The sequence below is a fragment of the Melanerpes formicivorus genome, unplaced genomic scaffold (genome assembly GCF_026170545.1).
Source record: "Melanerpes formicivorus ecotype bairdi unplaced genomic scaffold, bMelFor1.0.p_v2 SCAF_9, whole genome shotgun sequence".
NCBI lineage: Eukaryota > Metazoa > Chordata > Aves > Piciformes > Picidae > Melanerpes > Melanerpes formicivorus.
In genome coordinates, this window is record NW_027142361.1 from 25414920 (window position 1) to 25436561 (window position 21642).

At 46.9% G+C, this 21642-nt stretch overlaps 1 protein-coding gene across 1 annotated transcript in view; it reads left to right on the forward strand.

Moving 5' to 3' along the window:
* Nucleotides 1-21642, forward strand: part of CFAP61 (cilia and flagella associated protein 61) — a gene marked incomplete at its 5' end in the record, with an annotated part of 345444 nt that overhangs the window by 69825 nt on the left and 253977 nt on the right. The window contains 1 exon segment of the mRNA XM_068142941.1: nt 18285-18438. Coding sequence (XP_067999042.1) covers nt 18285-18438 — 154 coding nt within the window.

The window sequence follows — 21642 nt, forward strand, 5'->3', positions numbered from 1 at the left end:
GACCTGCACATTCAGATTTACTACGGAAAGTAGAAGGTGATAGAGTTCCTGTTGTTAGAGAAAAGAATCTGTTAGGTAAAACTGTTTGGGTATTTTCACCCTCAGGAGAGGCTAAACCTGTCCGAGGGGTGGTTTCAGCTGAAGGTCCGGGTCACACTTATTGGGTAATGCAAGAGAATGGTGAAATTCAGTGTATTCCACAAAGAAATTTAACTTTAGCTGAAAGAGGTTAATTTCAAACTGTTGTATAGCTACATCGCGTCCAAAGGAAGAATCAACGAGGAGTCTACGGTGCACGAACCCTGAGATCCCTGAGAGCCCTGAGTCAACTAAGAGACCCTGAGATTTCCCTGTTTCCCTTTTCTTCGCTTCATCAGTGAAGAAATGAACTGTTTTCCATTTTTCTCATTTTCTGATTTTCTTGGACTTTTGAATCATCTACATCTGAGCATAGCCGGAATGGACTATGAACTTTACTCACGAACTGTAAATATCATTTTGGATTGGATGGACAGTATGAACAGCCAATGAAATTGTTTAGAAGGGGTGGATTGTGGCCGGTTGACGTTGCCCCCTTAAGAAAGGGAATATGGTGGACGGAAGTTGGTAAACGGAAGGAATAGTCTAAACTAATTTCATTGGATGAGTGGGAGGAAGCACTTCTGAGCTGGGACTATACTGGACATTTCCAGCACTTCTCAGTCAGTCTTGCTTCCGCCTCTTCTTCAGGCAACAGCTTTCTGTCCTGGGCTTTCTGCCAAGGCTTCGGCCTTGAGGCCGATAAGATACCAGGCCTGTATATTAACTCCTTTCCAATTAACACGAACTGCTTCTAACTTTTTTTTCCTCTCTTCTCTTTCTCTTTCTATCCCATTCTGGGGAAAGGGGGGGAAGAGAGGGGAGAGCGGAGGTGGGGGACCCCTCTCTGCCGTGGGGGGCACTCTGATTTCTGTGTTACTCTGTTGTATATCTTTGTATATATTGTAGATATTGTAAATTTGTAAATAATCCCCTGCAAACCCTACATCGCTTTGTAAATATAGCTCCACTGCTTTGCTAATTCAGCTTGCGAGTTTTTTTTCTTTTCCCTTCAATTTTTTTTTCCCTTTTACTTTACAAGGGGGAAGGGAGGAGGCTTCTCAGCCTTACCCCTTCCATCCCACCACAAACCCTTTAAATAGTCAGGAACATCCGAATTACTCATTGCCTCACATACACGATCTACAAATTCTGCAAACGACTCTTCTGGCTTTTGTCTTAAAGACATATAGTGTGGCCTTTTAGGGTCTGCTTGTACTCTTTTTAATGCCTTTTGGGCACATTCCATTGATTCCTGAAAGACCGCAGGACCACTTCGAACTTGTCGTTCAACACCAAACCATTGTCCTGTTCCCATTAATTGTTGCGCTGTGACTCCAGCCAGAGGATCCCCCTGCTGCCGTTGTGTATTCTCTGAGAGCTGACAAAACTGACACCCAAAACTTATCAAACATGATCATTTGAGAAGGAGTCAAAATCATTCTCATCAGTGTCTTAATGTCCTCTGGAACCAACAAATCACTACCCCAGATATACTGCAGCATTTGTCGGGCAGGCTCGCTATGTAGCCCGCTTTCAGCTACCGTTGCTCTCAATTGCTGCAAAATCTTCCAGTCCAAAACCTGATAGTGTCCTTGATTATGATCAATATCATACGTTACAGGAAAACACAGTACTTCAGACAACTCAGCAGCCACATCGTAACATCCATTTTTCACAGCCTCCTGCGCAATCGCTTTCCAGTTAATTCGCACAACCGCTCCCAAGCTAGGTTTCTTCTCCATTTTACCCCCTTTATTTTCTAAGAGCATTTCTTTTCCCTGGGAACTTTCTAAAATCAGTTTTTGACACATACGCTCAACCAACTTTTCTAACTGAACTGGAGAAATAGATAATGGTGCCTCCCTCTGATTTACTGTCTCAGTTTGTGATTCTACGCTGTTGTTCAGTTCAGCCGGAGCCCCCACTCCCTTAGCCAGGCAGGCTGCGCCTGGGGCTAGGTCATTAGGCGCCTCACTGAATTCCGTCGGTGGGGGTGGAGGTGGAAATTCAGGTCTTGCAGGGCACGGTAGTGGTATTGTGCGCTGTGCCGGAGGTGGCCCCGGGCGATATTTTTCAAACACATCCTTCGGTTGCAATTCAGATACAACTGGCGCTGCATCCCGTTCTGACAAATTCGCTGTAACTGCAGCAGCCATTCGCTGTTCTAACTTATATTTTTTGATACAGTTTATGCATTCTCGCCACGGCTTTTGCAGTTTTATAGCAGTTTTATCACCATCTATTACCAAGTCCCACAACTTGTTCCCGTACTCTCTCCAACAAGCTTCATCAAAATAACTATCTCCGCTAGGGAAATACCCTAAAGCGGATCCATGGGCCAAAAGCCCAGGAATTACTTTAGACGATATGTCCGCCTTACGCTTTTCTAAAAAGCACTGAAATAAGGAGAGCGCTACCTCTTTTTCCATATTCACCGACGTCCGCAGACTTCACCGCCGCGTTCCGTTTACTGCCGGTGTCCGCTGCTCCTTTCCTCAGGCCCGCCGATTCTGGCCCGCCTGAGCTCACCGCAGGCCCGCCACATCTAGCCTGCCGATCCTTTCCTCAGGCCCGCCGATCCCGGCCCACCCAAGCTGCCGTCGGCCTGCCAACTCCAGCCCGCTGACGTTTTCCACTGGCATGCCAATTGCGGCCCGCTGACTGGCCCCCCCGAGCCGTCCTCCGTGGTCGGCTCACCCGTAATCCCCGGGCGCGGTCTCCACTGTCGTCCCTGTCGAAACAGCTCAGAGTACCCCCAGAATTGGGTCCCTGTTTGAGGCGCCACTTGACGAGAACGGAGACAGGGATGACAGCACTCAATATGAGTGATAGAAATCATCCAACTTTATTGTTCCACACTTCATTATTTATAGTCTTATATTATGCATAGTTAATTCTATTCTAATTTAACACATACTATTGGTTTCTCTCTAAAAGGTTACATCATTGTTTTCACAACTCTCTGGAATTTTTTCTACTCAGTCTAATTGCTCTTTTTCCCAGATCTCGCCTCCTCCTTATCTTGCTTGCCTCCCTTCTCAGGGGCAGCTGGACTTCAGCATACCAAGCAATCAGCACTTTCCCACATCTCCTACTCCACCGCTATATTATCAACAGAGAATTCTTCAAGGCCTGAATTGCACAGGTGTTCCTGGGACCCATGTCCCCTCTTGCTCAAAACAAACCATAACATGACCCATCTGGTGGACATGGGGAGGCCTGTGGATGTGGTCTACCTGGACTTCAGCAAGGCCTTTGACACCGTCCCCCACAGCAAACTGCTGGCTAAGCTGTCAGATCGAGGCTTGGACCGCAACACTCTGTGCTGGGTTAGGAACTGGCTGGAGGGCCGAGCCCAGAGAGTGGTGGTGAATGGTGCCACATCTAGCTGGTGGCCAGTCACCAGTGGCATTCCCCGAGGGATCAGTGCTGGGCCCCATCCTCTTTAACATCTTCATTGCTGGGGGAGGGGTTGCCGCGGAGACCGCGTGCAAACCAAACAAAACCCAGCACGTGGCTGAAGGGAGAGGAGGCAGCTTGAGGAGCGCAGCTCGCCTTCTTACTGACAGGGAAAAAAAAAAACCAAAAAAAAAACCACAGGTGGAGAGGGTGGTTACTGCAAGATGGTCACTACTAGAGCAGAGGCTAACAGAAGGACAGTGGGCACCCAAACAGAGACCACACACAAGCATGCAGAGGTTCAGGTAGGTGGCTGCAGTGAGTGCTGGAACCTGTCACTCAATATGGAGGATGGAGGGAGCAGCTACTGTGTCAGGTGTGAGCAGGTCAGTGATCTGATGAGCATGGTGGTCAAACTAAAAGAAGAGGTGGAAAGGCTAAGAGCTAGAAGAGATGGCGAACAGAAAATTGACGATTCCCATAATGTAACCTCTCCTAAACCAGTACAGGGGGTAACACTTAGTGGAACAGGGAGTTTGATACCTTCCCAGCAGCAAGACTCTCAACCTCCCTGTAGTAACCCACATGAGCAGGGCTAATGGGAACAGTTCTCTGCCCAACAGAAGAAATGCAAACGGAGAAAGTCTGCTACTTTGAGCAGCAAGCTGCCTCCAGTGCAATTACAGAACAGGTATGAGGCTCTGCAGGAGGAACAGGTCATTGGTAAGGTCGAGGACTCAAGAAGGTCAGAAGCTGCACCAATGACAGGTTGCCTCAGGCCAGCCATCAAAACTTACCCTGAAAAGAAACCTCGTAGGGTCATCGTCATAGGAGACTCCCTACTGAGGGGAACAGAGGGCCCAATATGCAGACCAGACCCATTTCATAGAGCGGTCAGCTGCCTCCCTGGTGCTCAAGTAAAAGACATTGTAGATAGAATTCCCAACCTCGTGAGTCCTTCAGACTACTACCCACTTCTGGTCTTTCAGGTGGGTAGTGACGATGTAACAATGAGAGGCTCACAATCTATTAAAAAAGACTTCAGAACCTTAGGGCAACTGCTAAAGGGATCAGGGGCTCAAGTTGTGTTTTCTGCTATCCCTCTAATGTCAGCAATGGATGAGGAAACACTGAGGAAGGGCCGACAGGTCAATTCATGGCTCAGGGGCTGGTGCCATCAACAGGGCTTTGGGTTCCACAATCATGGATTGGTTTTCAAGGCACCAGAGCTGAAAACAACTTATGGGACACACTTGTCCCAGAGGGGGATAGGAATCCTGGGGCAGGAATTGGCAGGGCTCATTGATAGGGCTTTAAACTAGATTTGAAGGGGGAAGGGGTTAATAGTCTCCTGCTGGCCGGTGACAAACAGAGGGGCAGCTCACCAGCAGCAGAGAGAAGGAGAGCTGGTAAGGGCTCTCAACTTGCTGCCCTGAGGCAAGCCACGAATGATCCACCAGGACATTCTGTGGAAACCGAGGGGAATTGGCACAAGAGGAGGACAGGGCCAGCCCAGCTGAAGTGCTTCTATGCGAATGCGCGCAGCTTGGGCAACAAACAGGATGAGTTAAGGGCCACTGTGCTGCTGGGATGCCACAACATAGTGGCTGTTACTGAAACTTGGTGGGATGAATCCCATGACTGGGATGTAGGGATAGATGGGTATAAACTCTTTAGGAAGGACAGGCAGGGAAGGAGAGGAGGAGGTGTTGCCCTCTATGTCAACAGCCAGTTGGAATCAGTGGAGCTCCACCTGGGGAGGGATGATGAGCTAGTTGAGAGTATATGGGTTAAAATTAAAGGCAGGACAGGGGAAGGAGATATTACTGTGGGGGTCTCCTACAGGCCACCTGACCAGCAGATCCAAGCAGATGAGGCCCCCCAAATGGTGACATGGTCACAAGTGATGAGGAAAAGGCTGAGGTACTTAATAACTTCTTTACCTCAGTCTTCACTGCAAGGGCCTCTAGCCACACTCCTGATGTTATGGAAGACAATGCCATTGACGGGGAGGAAGAACTGCCCATTGTAAGTGCAGATCAGGTTCGTGATCACCTGAAGAACCTGAAAGTGTTCAAGTCCATGGGACCCAACGGGATACACCCACGGGTACTGAGAGAACTGGCAGATGAGGTTGCTAAACCCCTCTCTATTATGTTTCAAAAGTCATGGCAATCTGGTGAAATCCCCACAGACTGGAAAAGGGGAAACATTGCCCCCATCTTCAAAAAGGGCAAGAAGGAGGAACCAGGGAACTACAGGCCAGTCAGTCTCACCTCTGTGCCTGGAAAGATCATGGAGCAGATCCTCCTGGAGTCACTACTCGCTCAAAAGAATAGTGAAGAGGTGATTTGGAACTGTCAGCATGGCTTTGCCAAGGGCAAATCCTGCCTGACCAACCTGGTGGCCTTCTATGAGCAGGTGACAAAATTAATAGATGAGGGGCGAGCAACTGATGTCATTTACCTGGACCTGAGCAAAGCCTTTGACACTGTCCCGCACCACATCCTGGTCTCCAAACTGGTGACACATGGGTTTGATGGGTGGACCACTAGATGGATAAGGAACTGGCTTGATGGCCGCACCCAGAGAGTGGCTGTCAATGGCTCCATGTCCCAGTGGAGGCCAGTGACAAGTGGAGTCCCTCAGGGATCAGTCCTGGGACCTGTCTTATTCAACATCTTTGTGGGGGACATGGACAGTGGCATTGAGTGCACCCTTAGCAAGTTTGCTGATGACACCAAGCTGTGTGGTGCAGCAGACATGCTGGAGGGAAGGGAGGCTATCCAGAGGGACCTTGACAGGCTGGAGAGGTGGGCACAAGCCAACCTCATGAGGTTCAACAAGAGCAAGTGCAGGGTCCTGCATCTGGGTCGAGGCAATCCCAGGCACAAATCCAGGTTGGGCAGTGACTGGCTGGAAAGCAGCCCTGAGGAGAGAGACTTGGGGGTGCTGGTGGACAAGAAGCTCAACATGAGCTCTCAGTGTGCACATGCAGCCCGCAAAGCCAATCAGATCCTGGGCTGTATCCGGAGAAGTGTGGCTAGCAGGTCGAGGGAGGTGATCCTCCCCCTCTACTCAGCCCTGGTGAGACCCCACCTGGAGTGCTGTGTCCAGTTCTGGAGCCCCTATTACAAGAGGCATGTGGAGGTGCTGGAAGGTGTCCAGAGAAGGGCCACAAGGATGATCAGAGGGCTGGAGCACCTCTCCTATGAGGACAGACTGAAGGAGTTGGGGCTGTTCAGTCTGCAGAAGAGAAGGCTCCGAGGTGACCTAATTGTGGCCTTCCAGTATCTGAAGGGGGCCTACAGGAAGGCTGGGGAAGGACTTCTCAGGATCTCAGGTAGTGATAGGACTAGGGGGAATGGGATGAAGCTGTAGGTGGGGAGATTCAGGCTAGATGTGAGGAGGTTCTTCGCCATGAGGGTGGTGAATCCATGGAATGGGTTGTCCAGGGAGGTGGTCGAGGCCCCATCCCTGGAGGTGTTTAAGAGCAGGCTGGATGAGGCTCTGTCCAGCCTGCTCTAGTGTGGGGTGTCCCTGCCCATGGCAGGGGGGTTGGAACTAGATGATCCTTGTGGTCCCTTCCAACCCTGAATGATACTATGAAACTAAGATGATCTGGATGAGGGGATTGAGTCAGTCATCCGCAAATTTGCAGATGACACCAAGTTAGGAGCAGATGTTAGTCAGTAAGGGGGCAGAAGGGCGCTGCATAGGGACCTCGACCAACTAGACAGATAGGTGGAGTCCAATGGAATGGCATTTAACAAGTCCAAGTGCCGAGTGCTGCACTTTGGCTACAGCAACCCCATGCAGAGCTACAGGCTGGGGTCAGAGTGGCTGGAGAGCTGCCAAACGGAGGGGGACCTGGGGGTGCTGATCAACAGCCACCTAAACATGAGCCAGCAGTGTGCCCAGGTGGCCAAGAGGGCCAATGGCATCCTGGCCTGTATTAGGAATGGTGTGGCCAACAGGAGCAGGGAAGTCATTGTGCCCCTGTACTCTGCATTGGTTAGGTCGCACCTTGAGTACTGTGTCCAGTTCTGGGCCCCTCAGTTTAAGAAGGACATCAAGACACTTGAATGTGTTCAGTGAAGGGCAAAAAGGCTGGTGAGAGGCCTTGAGCACAAGCCCTATGAGGAGAGGCTGAGGGAGCTGGGGGTGTTTAGCCTGGGGAAGAGGAGGCTCAGGGGTGACCTCATTGCCCTCTACAACTACCTGAAAGGAGGTTGTAGCCAGGAAGGGGTTGGTCTCTTCTCTCAGGCAACCAGCACCAGAACAAGGGGACACAGTCTCAAGCTACGCCAGGTGAGGTTTAGACTTGAGGTGAGGAGAAAGTTCTTCACCGAGAGAGTCATTAATCATTGGAACAGGCTGCCCCGGGAGGTGGTGGAGTCACCATCCATCGAGGTGTTCAAGAGGGGATTGGACGTGGCACTTGGTGCCATGGTCTAGTCATGGGTCTGTGGTGAAAGTTTGTACTCGATGATCCTCAAGGTCTCTTCCAACCTTAGTGATACTGTAAACATTTAGTTCTCACTATTGCTGCAAATAGTTTGTCCCACACACACTATATTTGGTATTACATACTGTTTATATCCATATATAATTGCTTTCCTGTCTGAATCGCTGTCATAAGGAAATAAAATGCACTTTTTGATGGCAGCCCAACTTGATTTCCTAAGCAGTGTGCTTAGTAATTAGTCATCCCTTGTGGCTGGTGTCGTAGGGTTGGAAGGGTAAGGCCAAGAAGCCTCCTCCCTCCCCCCTGTAAAGTAAAGGGAAAGAAAATTGAAGGGAAAGAGAAAAAAAAACCTTACAGCTGAATTAGCAAAGCAGTGGAGCTGTATATTTACAAAGCAATATAGGATATGCAGGGGAATATATACAGATTTCCAATATTTACAATATATACAAAGATATACAACAAAGTAGCACAGAAATGAGAGTTCCCCCCCCCTCTATTGAAGGGGTTCCCCACCTCCGCTCTCCCCCTCTCTCCCCCTTTTCCCCAGAGTGGGTTAGAAAGAGAGAGAAAGAGAAAAAAGGTTAGAAGCAGTTTGTGTTAATTGGAAAGGAGTTAATACAGACCTTAGTAGCTTATCGGTTTCAAGGCCAAAGCCTTGGCCGAAAGCCCAGGACAGAGAGCTGCTGCCCTACGGAGGAGTGGAAGCAAGACTGAAGATAAAGTGCTGGAATGCCCAGGATATCCTCCTGCACTCCCAGTTCAGAAGGTGCTTACTCCCACTTTACCAATGAAATTAGTTTAGATCCTTCATTTCGTTTATCAACTTCCGTCCACCATATTCCCTTTCTTAAGAGGACAATGTCAACCAGTGACAGTCCACCCCTTCTAAACAATTTCATTGGCCATTCATACTGTCCATCCAATCCAAGACGATATTTACAGTTCGTAAGCAAAGTTCATAGTCCATTCCGGCTATGCTCAGATGTAGATGATTCAAAAGTTCAAGAAAATCAGAAAATGAGAAAAATGGAAAACAGTTCATTTCCTCGCCAACGAAGCGAAGAAAAGGGAAACAGGGATTCTCAGGGTCTCTTAGTTGACTCAGGGCTCTCAGGGATCTCAGGGTTCGTGCACTGTAGATTCCTCGTTGATTTCTTCCTCTGGACGTGATGTAGCTATACAACAGTTTGAAATTAACCTCTTTCAGCTAAAGTTAAATTTCTTTGTGGTATACACTGAATTTCACCATTCTCTTGAATTACCCAATAAGTGTGACCCGGACCTTCAGCTGAAACCACCCCTCGGACAGGTTTAGCCTCTCCTGAGGGTGAAAATACCCAAACAGTTTTACCTAACAGATTCTTTTCTCTAACAACAGGAACTCTATCACCTTCTACTTTCCGTAGCAAATCTGAATGTGCAGGTCCAGCTCTGTTCACTGAGCCTCTACTATTTACCAACCAGGTTGCTTGTGCTAAATGTTTTTCCCAGTTTCTCAAAGATCCACCCCCCATGGCTTTAAGAGTGGTCTTCAACAAACCGTTGTAGCATTCAATCTTCCCTGAAGCTGGTGCATAGTAGGGAATATGGAATATCCACTCAATACCGTGCTCTTTTGCCCAGTTCTTTACAACGTTGTTCTTGAAATGAGTTCCGTTGTCTGACTCAATCCTCTCTGGAGTTCCGTGTCTCCACAGGATCTGTCTCTCCATACCGAGAATGGTGTTGCGTGCAGTTGCATGTGGAACTGGATAAGTTTCCAACCATCCAGTGTTTGCTTCTACCATAGTAAGCACATACTGCTTACCAGAACGAGAACGTGGTAGAGTGATGTAGTCAATCTGCCAAGCTTCACCATACTTGTACTTGGACCATCTGTCACCATACCACAAGGGCTTAAGTCGTTTTGCTGCTTAATAGCAGCACAAATGTCACAGTCATGGATGACTTGTGTGATAGCATCCGTGGAAATGTCTATGGATCTGTCACGAGCCCATTGGTATGTTGCATCTCTGCCTTGATGTCCTGACGAATCGTGAGCCCACCGAGCTAAGAATATCTCACCTCGGTGTTTCCAGTAGAAATCAAGATTAGAGTCCATGTCTACTTGAGAAACTCTTGCAGCTAGATCTGCCTGATGGTTGTGTTGCTGTTCCTCAGTAGCTTTGCTCTTAGGAATGTGAGCATCGATGTGTCTCACTTTCACTGGAATTCTCTCAATTCGATCAGCAATGTCCTGCCACAGGCCGGCTGCCCAAATGGGTTTTCCTTTTCTCTGCCAACCACTCTTCTTCCAGTTCTTTAGCCAACCCCATAGAGCATTGGCTACCACCCATGAGTAGGTGTAGAGATAAAGCTTTGGCCATCTCTCACGTTCAGCCACGTCGAGAGCTAGCTGGACAGCTTTTACCTCTGCGAACTGACTGGATTCTCCTTCTCAAACTTTCGCCTCTGCGCCTCGGCGTGTTGGACTCCACACTGCAGACTTCCACCTTTGCTTGTTTCCAACAAGACGACAGGAACCGTCTGTGAACAAAGCATATTTCTTTTCATCATCAGAAAGGTCATTGTAAGGAGGAGCTTGCTCAGCACGAGTTACTTTCTCCTCTGGAGGTTTGGCGCAGTTGATACCTTCAGGCCAACTTGAGATCACCTCCACTGGACCAGGTCTTTTGAGATTTCCTATTCGAGCTCTCTGTGTTATCAGAGCCATCCACTTAGACCAGGTTGAGTCTGTGGCATGATGTGGTGTGGAGCCTTTGCCTTTGAACATCCAATTCAAAACTGGTAATCTGGGAGCTAAGAGAAGTTGTGATTCAGTTCCAATCACTTCAGAAGATGCTTTTACTCCTTCATAGGCAGCTAAAATTTCTTTCTCTGTTGGAGTATAATTAGCCTCTGAACCTCTGTAACCTCGACTCCAGAAACCAAGAGGTTGTCCACGTGTCTCACCTGGAGCTTTCTGCCACAAGCACCAGGTTGGGCCACAGTCACTTGCAGCCGTGTACAAAATGTTCTTAATGTCTGGACCATCTCGGACAGGTCCCAGACCCATCGCTTGAACTACCTCTTGCTTTATCTGGTCAAAGGCTGCTTGTTGTTCAGGTCCCCAGTGGAAATGGTTTCTCTTTCGAGTCACATCATACAGAGGTTTCACAATCTGACTGTATCCAGGAATGTGCAGTCTCCAAAATCCCACTATCCCCAAGAAACGTAAGGTCTCTTGCTTGTTTGTGGGATTTCCCATGGTAGAGACTCTATTTACCACATCCACTGGAATATGTCGGCGTCCATCCTGCCACCACACTCCCAGAAACTGAATTTCTGTGGTAGGTCCTTTCACCTTGTCTCGTTTGATGGCAAAACCTGCATTCAGAAGCATGTCAATGATTTTGTTACCTTTCTGGAAGACTTCCTCAGCAGTTTTACCCCAGACGATGATATCATCGATGAACTGGATGTGTTCTGGAGCACCGCCTTTCTCCAGAGCATCGTGGATCACTGCATGACAGGTGTTTGAGCTGTGGATCCAGCCCATTGGCAGTCTGTTGAAAGTGTACTGGATTCCTCTCCAGGTGAAAGCAAACTGAGGGCTGCATTCCTCTGCTATGGGAATAGAGAAAAAGGCATTAGCAATGTCTATGGTAGCATACCATTTGGCCTCTTTGGATTCCAGCTCATACTGGAGTTCCATCATGTCTGACACTGCTGCACTCATAGGTGGTGTCACTTCATTTAGGGCTCGGTAGTCTACTGTCAGATGCCAGTCTCCGTTCTGCTTCCGCACAGGCCACACTGGACTGTTGAAAGGTGAATGAGTTTTGCTGACGACTTTCTGACTCTCCAACTGACGAATCAGATTCTGAATGGGCGACAAAGAGTCACGGTTGGTTCTGTATTGTCTGTGATGCACAGTCTGAGAAGCAACCGGCAATTTAATGCCCTGTATCTTATGTTGTCCCACAACTGCAGATTCATCAGAAAGTTCAGGTCTGGCAGACAGCTTCAATTTTTGTCCATCAATTTCTACAGAAGCTGCTCCAAAAGCCCATTTGTAACCTCTAGGGTTTTTGAAACGCCCTTCTCTCAGAAAATCAATTCCTAAAATACAAGGTGCATCAGGTCCGGTCACAACTGTATGCTTCCTCCATTGTTTACCAGTTAAGCTTATATTAACCTCCACCTTACTTAACTCTTGAGATCCACCAGTGACTCCCAGAATAGTTATAGACTCTGATAATTTGATGGTATTATGGTGCACTGAGCTCCTGTGTCAACCAAGGCCCTGTACTTCCGAAATTGTGAAGTGCCAGGCCACTGGATGTACACATCCCAATAGATTCTATTATCTCTGTTATCCCTCTCCTCCCCCTGGCGGGAGGCAGGGCACCCCTAGTTATGGGGAACATGCACACATGTGCATTGCACATAGTGTGCAGGGTTATAACTTTGCATGTTATAACTGGAGCCACTGTTGGAGCTACTAGGGTTGTTCTGGGGAACTGTGGAAGTAACAGCTACCCTTCTGGTATTGCTACCTCGGGTTCTGCCACTTTGCAATTCCCTCAGTCTCCTGAAAAGAGTAGAAGTTGGTTGGCCATGCCAGCGGTTCATGTTCTCACCAAACTGATCACGCAGAGTTATCCAAATATTTCTACGTGATTGCCTTGGTGGTCTGTTTTGATTTGATCTATTTTGGAATGACCTCCTTGGAGGACATGTACGCCTCACAGATGAAACTTGCATCTACCTGGAGGAAGAATTGAAATTATTCCTTTGTGCCAATTGGGATATGGAATTTCTAAATTCATCTTTTAACTCTCTTATGCAATTCTGTATATCACCAGACATAGTTTTAATGGCCGAAACCAAAGAAACACATGTCATGCTATCCTCCAATTGTCTCATTTGATCACTGAATTGGCCAACCGTGGGAGAAGCTCCACCATAACTTCTTGACACAATTCTGCTCACCAGAATATTTGCATAATTAGAAGGATTCAAGTTTGATGATCTTTTTAGCAAGACCAATACCCACAGGAATGTCATCAGGATTCAGAGTTTCATGTTCACCATAGAGTAGCTCTCTATGAGCAAATTCTCTCAAGCGCTTAATTCCCTCATCTATGGTAGTCCAGGGTTTAGGATTCCATGGAAGATCATCTCGGGAAGGGTATCTTGGGGCAACCGCCATTAAAAGGCGTATCCACAGATTAACCTTACCGAGAGCCCTGCCTAGATGTCTGTCTATTAGAATAGAATAAACCTTTATTAGAATAAACCAAACCAGGTTGGGAGAGACCTTCAAGATCATCAACCAATCCAACCCACCCCACCCAAACAGCTAACTGTGGTGAAGAGGTTATTAAATTTATGAATTTGAAATATGAATTATGAAAATTATTATTTTATTATCAAACTATTAATAACCAATGAATCACCAACTTATATACATGTTCTAGTGCACGTTCGTGAAATAGATTCCACAACTGGCTTAGTGTTATGATTATAACGTAATTGAACTATCTATAAACCCTTTCTGTATTTATGTAACAAAGGGTGCAGTTCTGCCGCTTGGCCACTAGATGGAGACTCGGCGGGACGCGGGCGGCTTCTGGCTATACACAGCAATATTACAATCTTTCTATGCGTCAGCGCTTACTCTGCTAGACGCGGATCCTTCGAACTGAGTGCTAGTGGATGGAAAGCACGTGGATGATATTCAGTTCCCTTCAGACAACAGGGATCGGTCCTGGTCGGGGTCGGTCCGTGGGGTCGGCCCTCTAAAGTCGGCACGACTGGTTGTAGAAATGCTGAGCTCCTCAGGCTCAGCGAAGGTCCTCCCTCTGGGCTTCTTCAATGATGCAGAGGCTTCCAGTATGCGTGCATGTATAACAGAAGCTAACAACAATAAGCTCAATGGCAAAGGCTGCAGCTCGAGAGTTACTCTCTCGAGCAAGCACAGAGACAAAGTAAATGAGGGGGCAACGTGTTCACCAACTGGGGTGATACTTATAGATTCCTCGAGGCTGGGCTTGACCAATGGGCACTCTCATAAGCAACTGGCTTCAGCCTATAGAAAGCGTGAAGCTAGAATTATGCCCATACTTGGTGTAAGCACAAGTGCTGCATGCGCTGGGTGCGTGCAAGCCTGGCTAATGCCTTGGCTTTTGTCTTCCTCCAGGAGGAGGGGGAACTTGCCCACATGCTGGGACAAGATTAAGTATTGGGGCATAATGTGCCTTCACCACACTAACCCATGGCACCAAGCACCCCATCAAGTCTCCTCCTGAACACCTTCAATGACGGCGACTCCACCACCTCCCCAGGCAACCCATTCCATAGCGCAATCACTCTTTCTGTATAGAACTTCTTCCTAACATCCAACCTGAACCTCCCCTGGCGCAGCCTGAGACTGTGTCCTCTTGTTCTGGTACTGTCTGCCTGGGAGAAGAGACCATCATCCGCCTGTCTACAACCTCCCTTCAGGTAGTTGTAGAGAGTGATAAGGTCACCCCTGAGTCTCCTCTTCTCCAGGCTGAGCAATCCCATCTCCCTCAGCCTCTCCTCATAGGGCTTGTGTTCCAAACCACTCACCAAATTTGTTGCTCTTCTTTGGACTCGTTTCAGCAAGTCAACATCCTTCCTAAACTGAGGGGGCCCAGAACTGGACACAGTACTTGAGGTGTGGCCTACCCAGTGCAGTATACAGGGGCAGAATGACCTCCCTGCTCCTGCTGGCCACACTGTTCTTGATGCAGGCCAGGATGCCATTGGCCTTCTTGGCTGCCTGGGCACACTGCAGGCTCATGTTCAGCCTACCATCAACCAGCACCCCCAGGTCCCTCACTACCTGGCTGCTCTCCAGCCACTCTGACCCCAGCCTGTAGCACTGCATGGGGTTGTTGTGACCAATGTGCAGAACCTGGCACTTGGATGTGTTAAATCTCATGCCGTTGGACTCTGCCCATCTGTCCATCCTGTCGAGGTCCCTCTGCAGAAGAGGATATTCCATTATCCCTTGAGAGAGTTCCTAACTGAGCTGCTGACTTGTCTCCAACTGTTAGAGCTGGAGCACCTGTATCATAACAGCTACTAAGCCAAGCTAGAACTGGCTCCTTATCTGCCCTGGTGAAATCTTTATGGACATTTCGCAATTCCTCGCAGGGTGACGAACATTCTAAAATGTCATCTTCTTCCTCTTCTCCCTGAACTTTTTGTCCAAATAATCCTGCTGTCATTTTCTCAAGGATCTCTTTAAGCTGAGAACCACCTTTGCCAGCTGCCTTCCTAACTTCATCTGTATCCTGCTTTGATCTCTCTAGGTTAGCTAGATCTTTAAAACAAACCTTCTCTTCCTCCTCAGCAGGATTTCTTAGAGTAGAGGGCCCCTCACCAGGATCAGTCTCCAGCTCTTCTTCTCCATGATCTTTGGTCTTTGTACTTCTAGTCTTTAAAACAGCCACCTTAACTGGAGCTGTGTTTGAATTTACAGCCACCTTAATGGAAGCTGACAGGTCCTGAGATAAATCAGCTGCTGGGGCAATGACTTCCGGTCCCACCGAGGGAGTGGGCGGAAGTGACGTTGCTCCATTAATGGCCGACGGAGAAGAAGGAGGAGAAGAAGTGGGCGCCATGTTGATACCAGCCTCCGCCCTTGGCAGCTTGCCAGAATCAGCAAAGTCATTTAGAGCTGCTTTACCAATTAACTTTTTAGCCTTCTTTTTAACTGACAGAGATTCTGCACATTCCTCATCACTAGATGACTCTGGGACTGATCCAGAGCCACGGCATTTTCTTTTTGATCTAGTTTTAATAACAAAACAAGCTTTGGATATCTTTCTCTCTCGCCGCAAAGAAATCAGGAGATACACGATAATTATCACCAGCAGCAGAATTATACACATGAAATAAATGACCTTTGGATCCCAGGCATCACCTAAAGTTACTCTCTCCTCAGGCGGAATCCTAAAACCCTTTATCTCAGTTGGGAGAGTGGTGGAGGTAACATTTCTGTATCTCACTGGCCATAAGAAATCCATACATTTTCCATACCATAGTCTAACTCTATACATAACCCACAGATAAATTGTCCGCACCAAATACTTACCCAGGTAATCCAAAATCAAACCCAAACAATATCTGTAAACCAGAGCCCCCAAAATTGAAAAGAATAATCGCTCCACAAACCACAACACCTTCATGTTTGCTAATTCAGCTAGAAAACACTAAATCAATCAAATAATAAATTAAACTAATTAACTGCCCCACGTTGGGCGCCAAGAAAAAAAAATGTCATAGGGTTGGAAGGGTAAGACCAAGAAGCCTCCTCCCTCCCCCCTGTAAAATAAAGGGAAAGAAAATTGAATGGAAAGGGAAAAAAAAACCTCACAGCTGAATTAGCAAAGCAGTGGAGCTGTATATTTACAAAGCAATATAGGATATGCAGGGGAATATATACAGATTTACACTATTTACAATATATACAAAGATATACAATAAAGTAGCACAGAAATGAGAGATCCCCCCCTCTACTGAGGGGGTTCCCCACCTCCGCTCTCCCCCTCTCTCCCCCTTTTCCCCAGAGTGGGTTAGAAAGAGAGAGAAAGAGAAAAAAGGTTAGAAGCAGTTTGTGTTAATTGGAAAGGAGTTAATACAGGCCTTAGTAGCTTATCGGTTTCAAGGCCAAAGCCTTGGCCGAAAGCCCAGGACAGAGAGCTGCTGCCCTGCGGAGGAGCGGAAGCAAGACTGAAGATAAAGTGCTGGAATGCCCAGGATATCCTCCTGCACTCCCAGTTCAGAAGGTGCTCCCTCCCACTTTACCAATGAAATTAGTTTAGATCCTTCTTTTCGTTTATCAACTTCCGTCCACCATATTCCCTTTCTTAAGGGGACAACATCAACCGGTCACAGCTGGCTATACCCAGATTTTGCTTTAGCTCTGCTTTTAAGTCCAAGAAAAATTACACCTTTTTTTTTGGAGGTATGTAGTTCAGGTATTTTTTATTTACTGTAATCAATGTTTTATTGAAGCTGTAGTTCATTGTTTGGTCCATATTGTTGTGGTCTATAAAAGGTTATATTAATGTTCAATAAGCAGAGGGATTAATAAAAAAAAATTAATAATTTTATTAATCACAAAAAAAAAAAATCCGCAAAAAACACTTATCAAAACCTATTTACAGATTCGAGGGGTTTGGTTGTGGAACAGATACCTCACCAGCAGGAACAAGTAACAATTTAAGCAATATGTACAAAAATCTAGAAACAACAAACATCACTTTAAAGAAAAGCAACCTCAGCAATGAAGCCGGTGATTGCCCCCAATGAGGGGGGGGAACTCTAGAATTCCCTAAGACAACAGACCTTCAATAGATGCTTATAAAATCAGATATTGTAATTACTCACTGATCCTGATACCTCGTGGCGCACGTTAAGATCTAGACAAACCAAAATGGCATTGACCACGTGGAAGCTGCAGGAGCACCGTTTCACTTTCTGTTGGTGTCTGCAGCTTATTACTGAGGCAGGATTTGTTCCCAAAGGATTTGTAGCTGAAAGATTTGTAGAGAGGAGGTTTCTCAGCTGTAATCCTTTTGTAACAGCGCTCGCTCCTTTCTCCAGTCGAACGAAACTGTCCCAGGGACTCAGCTCCTCTGGGGTTTTGCCTCTCGGCCCGGCAAGACGTGTGTCTGTCCTCTGGGCTTTACAACGCTGAAAATAGCGAGGGGTCCTTGCTGTCTTGTCTGGGTAAACTGAAACACAGTTCAGCTTCCAAGCAAAGCTTGTGGTTCCTTCCAGAGCGTGGACAATTGCAAGATGATGCTCTGGCTCTTTGGGCTGATACTTATAGATTTCCCGAGGCAATAATGGCCAGTAGCAACACAGATCTAGGGATAAAACCCTGGTATTGCAACCTATAGAAAGCCTTCTTTCCAAACGTGGCCAAAAGCACGCCCACCTGGCTTATTCTGGCTCTGAAACATGTTCAGGCAAGCCTAAAGAACCGGATCTACTAACTTCTGCCTCATTGTCTGATTCAGAGTAATTTTGAGGCTTTTTGTCCATTCAGGACACATATATGCAGTCCTAATGCTATACCTGACAAAAGAATTATACTATCTAATATAGAAGTACTAATACACACACTAGAAGGGAAAAATATATATCCTCAGCTTTTGCTGAAGCAGTTCCTTTGTACTTTTCCATTATGCACAGCCAGAGATGGAACACTAACCTCAAGTTCCAGAAATTTCTTTTGTTGAGTTTTTTTGTCCTGAACTAAAATCACATGCTCAGCCTTTACATGTGTAATGCTGCTTTTATGTTCCAGGATGGTGACACTGCAGTAGGATTCATGAGCTTATGTTCTCAAGTAAATCTTTCCTTGTTACAAGAGTGTTTTGAGCTAAGACTGTTCCATGGGCTCTGTAAACCACATCCTGAAGATGTTCTCAACATGCCACAGCAGCCCAGCACTCAAGAAGGTATCTACAGTCTGAAATGCTGGATAGATGGAGGGCCGAAACACCTTTGCTGTGAGGATAGACTGAGGGAGCTAGAGTTATTCTGCCTGGAAAAGATTCATGGGGAACCTTATGGCTCCCTTCTAATACCTGAAGGGAACCTGCAGGAAGATTGGAGAGGGACTTTTCATAAGGGTGTCTAGTGACAGGACAAGGGGGAATGTGTCGTGGGATGGAAGGGGTAAGGCCAAGAAGCCTCCTCCCTTCCCCCTTTGTAAAGTAAAAGGGAAAAAAAAATTGAAGGGAAAGGAAAAAAAAAACTCGCAAGCTGAATTAGCAAAGCAGTGGAGCTATATTTACAAAGCGATGTAGGGTTTGCAGGGAGATATTTACAAATTTACAATATCTACAATATATACAAAGATATACAACAGAGTAACACAGAAATGAGAGTAAACCCCTCGGCAGAGGGGTCCCCCACCTCCTCTTTCCCCTCTTTCCCCCCTTTCCCTAGAATGGGATAGAAAGAGAAAGAAAAGAAAGGGAAAAAAAAATGTTAGAAGCAGTTTGTGTTAATTGGAAAGGAGTTAGTATACAGGCCTGTTATCTGGTCTTCAAGGCCGAGGCCTTGGCAGAAAGCCCAGCACAGGCAAAGCTGCTGCACGAAGCAAAAACGGAAGCAAGACTGAAAATAAAATGCCGGACTGCCCAAGATATCTTTCCTACACTCCCAGTTCAGAGGGTGCTTCCTCCCACTTTACCAATGAAATAGTTTAGACTATTCCTTCCGTTTACCAACTTCCGTCCACCATATTCCCTTTCTTAAGGGGGCAACGTCAACCGGCCACAGTCCACCCCTTCTAAACAATTTCATTGGCTGTTCATACTGTCCATCCAATCCAAAACGATATTTACAGTTCGTGAGTAAAGTTCATAGTCCATTTCGGCTATGCTCAGATGTAGATGATTCAAAAGTCCAAGAAAATCAGAAAATGAGAAAAATGGAAAACAGTTCATTTCTTCACTGATGAAGCGAAGAAAAGGGAAACAGGGATTCTCAGGGTCTCTTAGTTGACTCAGGGCTCTCAGGGATCTCAGGGTTCGTGCACCGTAGATTTCCTCGTTGATTCTTCCTCTGGGCGCGATGTAGCTATACAACAGTTTGAAATTAACCTCTTTCAGCTAAAGTTAAATTTCTTTGTGGAACACACTGAATTTCACCATTCTCTTGCATTACCCAATAAGTGTGACCCGGACCTTCAGCTGAAACCACCCCTCGGACAGGTTTAGCCTCTCCTGAGGGTGAAAATACCCAAACAGTTTTACCTAACAGATTCTTTTCTCTAACAACAGGAACTCTATCACCTTCTACTTTCCGTAGCAAATCTGAATGTGCAGGTCCAGCTCGGTTCACTGAACCTCTACTATTTACCAGCCTGGCTGCTTGTGCTAAATGTTTTTCCCAGTTTTTCAAAGATCCACCTCCCATGGCTTTGAGAGTGGTCTTCAACAAACCATTGTAGCGTTCAATCTTCCCTGAAGCTGGTGCATAGTAGGGAATGTGGAATATCCACTCAATACCGTGCTCTTTTGCCCAGTTCTTTACAAGGTTGTTCTTGAAATGAGTTCCATTGTCTGACTCAATCCTCTCTGGAGTTCCGTGTCTCCACAGGATCTGTCTCTCCAGACCGAGAATGGTGTTGCGTGCAGTTGCATGTGGAACTGGATAAGTTTCCAACCATCCAGTGTTTGCCTCTACCATAGTAAGCACGTATTGCTTACCAGAACGAGAACGTGGTAGAGTGATGTAGTCAATCTGCCAAGCTTCACCATACTTGTACTTGGACCATCTGTCACCATACCACAAGGGCTTAAGTCGTTTTGCCTGCTTAATAGCAGCACAAATGTCACAGTCATGAATGACTTGTGTGATAGCATCCATGGAAATGTCTATGGATCTGTCACGAGCCCATTGGTATGTTGCATCTCTGCCTTGATGTCCTGACGAATCGTGAGCCCACCGAGCTAAGAATATCTCACCTCGGTGTTTCCAGTCGAGATCAAGATTAGAGTCCATGTCTACTTGAGAAACTCTTGCAGCTAGATCTGCCTGATGGTTGTGTTGCTGTTCCTCAGTAGCTTTGCTCTTAGGAATGTGAGCATCAATGTGTCTCACTTTCACTGGAATTCTCTCGATTCGATCAGCAATGTCCTGCCACAGGTTGGCTGCCCAAATGGGTTTTCCTTTTCTCTGCCAACCACTCTTCTTCCAGTTCTTTAGCCAACCCCATAGAGCATTGGCTACCATCCATGAGTCGGTGTAGAGATAAAGCTTTGGCCATCTCTCACGTTCAGCCACGTCGAGAGCTAGCTGGACAGCTTTTACCTCTGCGAACTGACTGGATTCTCCTTCTCCATCTTTTGCTTCTGCAACTCGGCGTGTTGGACTCCACACTGCAGACTTCCACCTTCGCTTGTTTCCAACAAGACGACAGGAACCGTCTGTGAACAGAGCATATTTCTTTTCATCATCAGAAAGGTCATTGTAAGGAGGAGCTTCCTCAGCACGAGTTACTTTCTCCTCTGGAGGTTTGGCACAGTTGATGCCTTCAGGCCAACTTGAGATCACCTCCACTAGACCAGGTCTTTCAAGATTTCCCATTCGAGCTCTCTGTGTTATCAGAGCCATCCACTTAGACCAGGTTGAGTCTGTGGCATGATGTGGTGTGGATCCTTTGCCTTTGAACATCCAATTTAAAACTGGTAATCTGGGAGCTAGAAGAAGTTGTGATTCAGTTCCAATCACTTCAGAAGATGCTTTTACTCCTTCATAGGCAGCTAAAATTTCTTTCTCTGTTGGAGTATAGTTAGCCTCTGAACCTCTGTAACCTCGACTCCAGAAACCAAGAGGTCGTCCACGTGTCTCACCTGGAGCTTTTTGCCACAAGCACCAGGTTGGACCATTGTCACTTGCAGCTGTGTACAAAATGTTCTTAATGTCTGGACCATCTCGGACAGGTCCCAGACCCATCGCTTGAACTACCTCTTGCTTTATCTGGTCAAAGGCTGCTTGTTGTTCAGGTCCCCAGTGGAAATGGTTTCTCTTTCGAGTCACATCATACAGAGGTTTCACAATCTGACTGTATCCAGGAATGTGCAGTCTCCAAAATCCCACTATCCCCAAGAAACGTAGGGTCTCTTGCTTGTTTGTGGGACTTGCCATGG